Here is an 8,482-nt window from a genome sequence, read left to right on the forward strand (position 1 = left end):
AGTGATTTTTTTTGGCTCATAATCAAAGAAGAGATCGCACTGATCCAACAAAAGACCGACTCAGCCGAGCAGGCCATTTATGAGCCTCTCTGTCCATCTGCATGAAAGGTGAATGCGTGCTGGATGGCAGACTGATCAAACACTGCACGGCTAAGAAAAATGGTCCAGACCAGCAGCAGCTTCAAATAATGTGCCACCAAGGCATGAGAGTTGTCAGGTTTTCATTTCAACAAAAGTTAGAAACAGCTGATTCCTTCGTGACTCTCATCATATTTAGTTGGGATGTGCCAAGTGATCTTCACAGCACATGACCTATTTAAAGTTTTGACGAGGATTCTTCATAGTTACAACATTTTACTCTGTAGCCATTTAGTCATTGAATGAAATAACTAGAATAAAATCCATAAAATCAACCCACATAAGAGAGCAGAAAATCAAAGTTATTTGAAAAGTGTAAGTAGTTTGTTAAGTGCATTATTAAACAGAGAAAGGACTCAAAATTTAAGACATTTACAGTCTTTATGTTCAATTTGTGGCCAAATTTTAAATACTGTAAGTGCAGAGATTTGATATGTATAAGAAAATAAGAAAACCACTGGCAATACAGACATCTGGAAGTGTTTGTAAAAGTTGGAGAACATGACTGTGGTTAATAAAAAAAGAAAAGCATCTTCAAAATAGTCTTTTCTTTTTTGTGTTTTTTTTAGGACTTGAGTGCAAATCACACTTCCACACGTGTCAGAATATATTGTTTGTCGTTGTCTGTAAGATGCAGACATAAATGGAAACCACATAACATTTTTCGTTCTCTGATCCCGTAGCTACACTGATGGGAAAAGTCCCAAACCAACTCAAATGATAAATGTGACTGTTACCACATCTAGCACTACTATGGTTTAGGCTTCATTTAGGCACAAAAACTACGTGGGCAGGGTAGTGTGGGTTATACCTACTTAGTTGTGTGAAAACACAATCATCGTTTTAAAAAAAAACAAACAACAAAAAACAAAACAGTTTCACGTTGGTACTATAGGAAACAAAAAACAGTTTTTAAGTGTTAAAGCGACATGTGCTTTGACCCGTCTACCAGCCCACCTCTTGCCCAGGTTATCATGCCAGTGCCACACTATTCACACCTTTGCTTCTGTCAGACATTTACAAGACCAGGTCTTGTCAGTCACATCAGTACAGATCAAATTAGTGATTGACAATCAAAATATTCACAGCCTCAGGAGACATGGTGTGAAGATTTGAACTATGCTAACAAGCACTCTCTCTTTTCTCCTCACAACTGATTTTGTCACTTCTCACGTGTACAACTGATTCTTTGAATGAATGCCTTTGAGGAAATGCTGCCTGAAATCATACCACTATTCCCATTTGTACAATTTATTATGTGAAACCTACAAAGTAGAGAGAGAAACTACAATGGGGTATTATAGTATAACAGAAATATGATGAACAGTTTGATAAATGCATAAAAATCAAAGCAGCAGAACTAGAGACAGCATTTTTTTGCTTCCTCTTTGTCAAAACCTGACACCTATATTACCCATAATGCAACTCGACTGCTAAGAATTCAGCTGAATTGAGGTATGCTAGTAGGAGCTAATGTAGCCTGGGGTTTCAGGCCTAAAGCAGACATACCCTGGGGACATTTGTCAGACCTCACACTGATCCCTTCAGAGATACAAAAAACCTTATACAGCATTTTTTCCTCATATGCTGTAGTACTGCCCTTTGGCATGTGAATTAGGTGGTGTTCCCCTTTAAAGACATGGTCAGCTGATGGAGTTCATGACAAGGATACTGAACCTGAGCTTTGCTTAGCAGATAAAACAAGAATCAGTCAGTGTGCAGTAAGACCACAGTAAAAAAAAAAAGAGGTTTTTCCTCTTTGCATTACTCTAGTGGGACAATTTTTGGCTTGAGACATGCAGTAGTTGAGGATGTAATTGATCTTATATGTCACTTACACTTCACATGTGAAAAAGGGTAATTTAAATATTAAAACATTATATATAGTACTGTATGATCCCTATACATCATCACATTCCTAAGCAAAACCAATTTGTGACATTCAAATCTAATTTTATTACTGCATTAAACCAGTAGTAACTAAAGATTTTAGAGTCACATTAAAATCTTTTATCTGATTCAGTAATTTATTGAAGTAAAGAAAAGGTCTGAGCCTTTATGGTTCTGTAAATGACCACCAGAATCTTTGAAAAGCAGTTTTGTGAGTGTAACCAGACACAAGGCAGCTTCCATTAGAGCTAAAATGGTCCTGGTGATTACATGCGCCTGCCATCCACCACTACACCCTGACACCAGACCACACCCACCACTCAAGGCCTTCACCACGACCTCTAAAGGGTGTTTTGAAGCCATTACACTTCTAAAAGGCCATTATTTTTCTTTCACTATCTTTTCATCTTTATCACCCTCCCTTTCTCTCTTTTTACATACTTTTTTCTTATTTTTGAGATTTCCCTCCCAATGCTCCAGTACTTTTTATTCATCTTCTTTTAATGTCTTGGACCGTTTATGTTCTTTCTTCGGCAAGCAAATTGGTTTTACCAACCAATAAGAGTACTATAAGTTTGATCTAAGCATTTTAAAACAATTTCCCTCTGGGATTAATAAAGTTAATCAAGTTCATTGAATCTTCAGTGAATCTCTCCAACCTCCCTCTTCAGTGTCTCCCAACTTCAAAAGCTGGAACAAGGTTTGAACTCTCTGCCTGTTAGCTGCTTGCAGAGAAAAGCTTCTTTCACATCTCCTTTACGGTTCTTTTGCCATAAAGAAGGACATAAGTGTTTCTGAGAGAGAGAGAGAGAGAGAGAGAGAGAGAGAGAGAGAGAGAGAGAGAGAGAGAGAGAGAGAGAGAGAGAGGGAGAGAGACAGGCCGAGAGAGAGGGAGAGAGCATCACCTGCTCCCAAATGAAAGCGGGTGAGACAAAACTTTTATTCTGTACTTCAAAGAGCTAAGAGACAAAAAACTTTCCACCACTCCCCTTCAAAAACCTCTATTCATGGGCCGACTATAATGGGCACAGCAATGGGCTTGTCTGTGTGTGTGTCTGTGTTCATACCTGGTCACAAGCGTCTTTACAAGATGAGAACTCGGCAGCATGGCTGCAACAGGAGGGATCTGCAGACAAATACACCAAGTCAGCGGTGATATAATAATTATGACATTACAGGTTTAGAATTATTAGTGGAGCTAAAGATATAAAGTCACATCATACTTGTGTGCAAGTAAGTCTCATGTGGCTCAACTCAACTCGCCTTTGGTACTGGGTGGTACGTCGTCAGCAACCAACGCAATAACAGGACATCGAAAGTATGCTGCTCTTGATTCTCGGTATGTGGCTGTTTTAAGCTAGTACAGTAACTACAGTGAAGTAGCGGTTAGCGTTAAAGAACGTTGCTTTTAAAAATGGCACTTTCTTTGTGCCAGGACGTCTCGCACATTGATGGCGTGATTTCTCTGAGCAATCACTAGTCTCCGGTGTTTACATGCCACAGTTTTGTATCGTCTCTGCTTGCTTGAAACCTCGATGGAGGGGACATCAAAAATAGCGTGAGATACCAGTTACTATCTCCAACATTTGACTGATGGAAACATAAATAAGGCGAGTCAGTTCGAGTCGAGTTGAGCGGGTATCAGAAGGGCCTCTAGCAAAATGACAACCCCATGCGGCAAGAAATTTGGATTTGTTTCAACCTTTTCTGTGCTGTGACATCATCCGGCAAGACTCTGTGTTAAGCAGTCACATAATAGGGACTGGTTAAAACATGGACGCCCATGGGAAGAACATTCTTGTTTACCAAGTTAAAAATGGATATAAACAAGCATTCACTTATATTCAGTCTCATATTATGGCCACAGTTAAAAACACAACACAACAACACGCCATGCCTTTTGTTAGTTATTGGATGTTAAATTGTCTTTTTCTATCCATACCAACACAGCGGTGGTAAAAATTGGTAGAGTACATTAGCAACATGACTAATCAAAACAGAAAGGAAACTCATGGGCTGGAAATGTGAAAGAGCCCCCTCACATCATATCGTAAAGCCTACTTAACACACCCCATCATCTTGTGTACATGTGGAAATGCAGGACAACATTTTAAACACGGTAAATAATATCGCCTTGTTTCAAAGATAAACAGAAGTAATAACCACAGAGAAAGGGAGGGCAGATGGTGGCTGGCAATAGGGCTCCAAACCACAGCCCAGCCCAGGGTTCCAGTAAGTGACTTGGCTCGGTTCACTGTCAACAAACTGCACCACCTCCGTGTGTGGACTTCATAACACTTTTACACAGTGATGCTGGTTAGACCGATGTCCAGCTACTCAGATGTGCAGGCATTAGGACAGTTTATGCTCTGTGACCGACTGTGTCCTGTCTTTTATCACGTCTCTCTCATATAAATGGAAATTACAAATATTTGTTGATTTGGATTAGTTTGTTCTGTCTCTCTCATACAAATGGAAATTACAAATATATTTGTTGATTTGGATTAGTTTGTTCAGGCTACAGCAATAACATCTCTGAGTCTGCTGAAATGATGAAGGCTGTGTTTGTGTTTATGAATATCTCTTCATTTTTAAGTAAGGGCATTTGTTATTTCTTCCTTAAAAAGTTGCCGTGCCTTAAAAGTAGAACTGACTCCAGATTTTTCAAAAGGGAGGAAAAAAGAAAAAAGTATTCCGAGGCAGCACAGGAGTCAAGTGATAAGGAGTCAAGTAAGTGGCAAACTCTGCAAGTTAAAAGAACAATTTAAGGTTAAAGTCATGGATGGATCACTGAAGAGACCTACTGTGCACAGGCCCAGGGGCCCAAGGGGTTCCAGACTGCAGAACCATGAAAAGACTTTAAAATCAATCAAATGAGTATGTGCTGCAAATACCAAGAGATACAAAACTACTAAAAAAGACACAAAATGACCAAAAAGAGAAAGAACAGGCCACGAACACAGCAACACAACTACAAATATATGCAGAATGATTTTTTTCCTAATCCATCTGTGGTTAAATTATGAATTTTTAATGATCAACACACTGATCTCTATAGAGAGAAGAACAGGTCACCCTGATACCCTAATGCTTACGGTACATACAACACTCACTACGTTAAATAATTAGCACAGACAAGGCTGACTGCTGTGTCACCTCACGTTGTCTTTGTCTGGGCCAGACAGATTAAAACAGTGACACTTGAACACAACGCACAGACTACAGCCAACAGCCGATTAGTACGTACATTCTGCGCCTGTATGACAGAAATAATTCCTCCTACCAGCAGGTGGCAGTATGTGTATTCACCATTTAGAAAGGATAGAATAAGACCTAGACAGTGGAATTACAAGCTGTAACCAAAGCAGCTCTTGTTCAACACAGCTGTTTATATCTGATTCTAATCAAGAATATGCCTGATAAGAAGTTGACACTAGCGCTCTCTGCTCTTGGTCCATTGGCTGTGGAAGAAGGAAGGAGTTTGTGGAGGAGAAATAAAAAAACAAGGAGAAACTGCACTAAACCTGTGAAATCATGGACAGGTTCAAGGGGCTTTCCCGAACTTCTCTTCTTGTGCATTGATTCGCTAATCTGAACAGCCAATCTAAATGGTCTCTTCAGCCAATGTGCCCAGTGCCAAATCAGCCTGTCTTATCGCCCACACAGCTACAGGGTTTCCCTAGTGCCAGTGGTGTGCGACGCACCGGGAAGACAAGTCCTGACAGACACTCACCACTTTAGTTTTTAAACTTATACTAATATACAACTCATGTGCAAAGGCTTTATACACACAGAAATTATTTCAAAGAAGTGTCCACATGTATCTAGCTGAGGGAACAGTGACTTAACATCCGTATCCTTGTCTTAGTTACACATTCCCAAACTGACCGCTGCTTCTAGGCATTATGGGAAAGTGAATATACATGACAGGCCTGACACTGGCCAATGAAAACCATAACACCAGCTTATCAGTGTGTTCATGTGTGCAAGCAAGTGCACACACGACTCTATTCGTGTGTGTGTATGTGTGTCTTCAGCTGCCTGACACAAGAGTTTCTGGATTCCATCACTGGGTCTGTTACACTCATCTTTGATGCTCTAAAGAAAAGCAGGCTTCTACTGTGTGTGTGTAGATTGTGCACATATGAGTCAATAATTAGGAGTAAAACTGAAGCCTGCTATGTCTGCTAAATTGAGCTTCTTACACATGAAAGCATCTTTTATTTGGTTACACTGAACATACACAGTTTGGTCCTATCTGTAGGTCACTGGGTTTATCGTGCAGACTTCTTTTGATATCTTCCTTCTCTCTCTCAGGACAATTCAAATAATTTTTGTCAGATGTACTTCTTCTTGAGTTTTTTAAAACGCCAAAATAAGATATTCTGTGATAAGAAGAAAAGTTACCTTTTACTCATCCAGCAGACAGAGCAACACTGGCATCTATTAGAAGCTGTGTTTGTGCAGTACACACAATACTGTCACTACTCTGACACTTGGAATTTAAACAACAAACCTGAAACTGGAACAATAAACTTGCCATGGCAGAAAAATATGTCTGTCTTCCCAGAATAAATGGACTGGACTTACACTGACAGTAAAATAAAAATGTTTTCACAGCTCTGATGGAACTCAGGACTCAGCCTGAAGATATATAACAAATGATTTGGTAAATGGACAGTTCCGATCTGAACTGTTCTGAGCTCCTAGGCTGCCACACATGCGCAGATTTAACTGAAATGTGAGTCGTCATGCACATGCATCTGTTAAGGTACAGTATGTTGCTTCTGGTTTGGATTGATTAGAAGTTTGTACAAAGGTAAAATGTCGTCGTCTCTCCACTGACCCCTGTGGCTGTTGCCGCTCTCCTTTATGTGTATTTTAAACTGGTCCATGAAGGGCTGACACTGAATGATAACAACAGGTAACGTGTGCATGAAATGTTGATAAAACCACAAATTGCAATCTGACCATTCTGACAGCGACTGCATGGTCTGAGATCAGATATGAATCTAAACTAGGACCACATATGTAAGTGGCCCAGATCTGATCTGGAAAACATATATAAACTTTGGTTTGACCACACATCCATGAAAATATCAGATCAATTCAAGGGGGAAAAAAAACAAAAAAAAACAAATTAGATTTGAGTCCCTTCAGCATGTAGTCTGAATGTAGTACGTGTCCCTGCTTATTTTGCTGGGTGTATTGCTCAGTCAGTACTCCGTGGCCTGAAAGCACTGAGAACAAATAAGCTCTCTCTGTCTCTGCCTCTCCCTCACACATGCACACAGCTTTTCTAAACAATGGCAGGTGACATAATAATTTGAGGTAGTAGGAGGAATGAGGGAGGCCATTCAGCCATGTACAGTATGAAGCCCCTGGCTGGTTGCTAACAAGTGTTGACCCCATTCTGGCTCAGCATGCACACAACAGGAATGAGAACTCTTCACAAGAGTGAAAGTGCAACGTATAAAAACCTGTCGGCTGCATTTCTGCACTCATTTAGCCAGCCAGGTTACATTTTTCTGTTTCCTCTATACTGCCATACAAAATACTAGTTGGATTTCAAGAACAGACTGCAGGGTCGATGTCACTACATTGACAAAGTGCCTATATTTGGACAAGCATGAATATTAAGTACTTGGCAGTGTGGGTAAATAGGTAACAATGTTTCTGACCCCTGTCAGACAAGAAAGGCCCACCACCAATGTCATAAAGAATCCAACACCGAGTGTCAGTTATCTCTAGTAATAAATCTGAGGATTGGACTCTCGGGGCTTCAGGGTAGAAGCAGTAACATGTTGATATATAAAATCCCCACAATCCAGAACTGGAAAGCTGCTTCAAGAATGCTCTTTCTACAGCTTAAAGGAAAGCTACATTTATTTCTGTATAAAAAGGCAGGTTTCTGCTGCAGTCTACTAAGATATCTGTATGATATTTAAATGTTTGTCTATCATCAAGTCATATGCCAGGAGATTTATATTCTGTACCCCTTTTGATATTTAGACTGGACTTAGTAGTGGTGTGGACATTACTATAATCAGTCTTTCTCAATGTAGAACATGCATGATTTATATGGCAAATCTATAACGTACATTATGATTCATCTCTAATGTTTTCATTAGTATTTTAAAATTCAAAACATGGGCTCAGGTGGGCGCCATTTATGCCCAAGTACAGTATGTTCTGAATAAGCCCAAATCAGGATTTATATATTTGTGAAAAAAGTTTTCAAAGAACTCATACCAGCAGCAGATTTACAACAGATGAACCACTGCTCAACATCCTGATGCTTCTCCTGCAGAAGCGAAATATAAGCGTGGTTTCAGCCTGTCCAGGAATTTCATGACATATGGCTCTGCTTCAGATGGAGATAATGCACAGAGGACCACAGCACTGTAGTAGGCCACAGGTGTGGTAAACACACAGCATAGTAAACATCACTAAT

At 39.9% G+C, this 8,482-nt stretch overlaps 1 protein-coding gene across 1 annotated transcript in view; it reads right to left on the reverse strand.

Moving 5' to 3' along the window:
• reck (reversion-inducing-cysteine-rich protein with kazal motifs) overlaps positions 1 to 8,482 on the reverse strand; it is a 57,186-nt gene that overhangs the window by 36,225 nt on the left and 12,479 nt on the right. The window contains exon 2 of the mRNA XM_020609608.1: positions 3,096 to 3,154. Coding sequence (XP_020465264.1) covers positions 3,096 to 3,154 — 59 coding nt within the window. The remainder of the gene's footprint in view (positions 1 to 3,095; positions 3,155 to 8,482) is intronic.

This window comes from Monopterus albus, unplaced genomic scaffold, assembly GCF_001952655.1.
Source record: "Monopterus albus unplaced genomic scaffold, M_albus_1.0 scaffold100.1, whole genome shotgun sequence".
NCBI classification, from domain to species: Eukaryota; Metazoa; Chordata; class Actinopteri; order Synbranchiformes; family Synbranchidae; genus Monopterus; species Monopterus albus.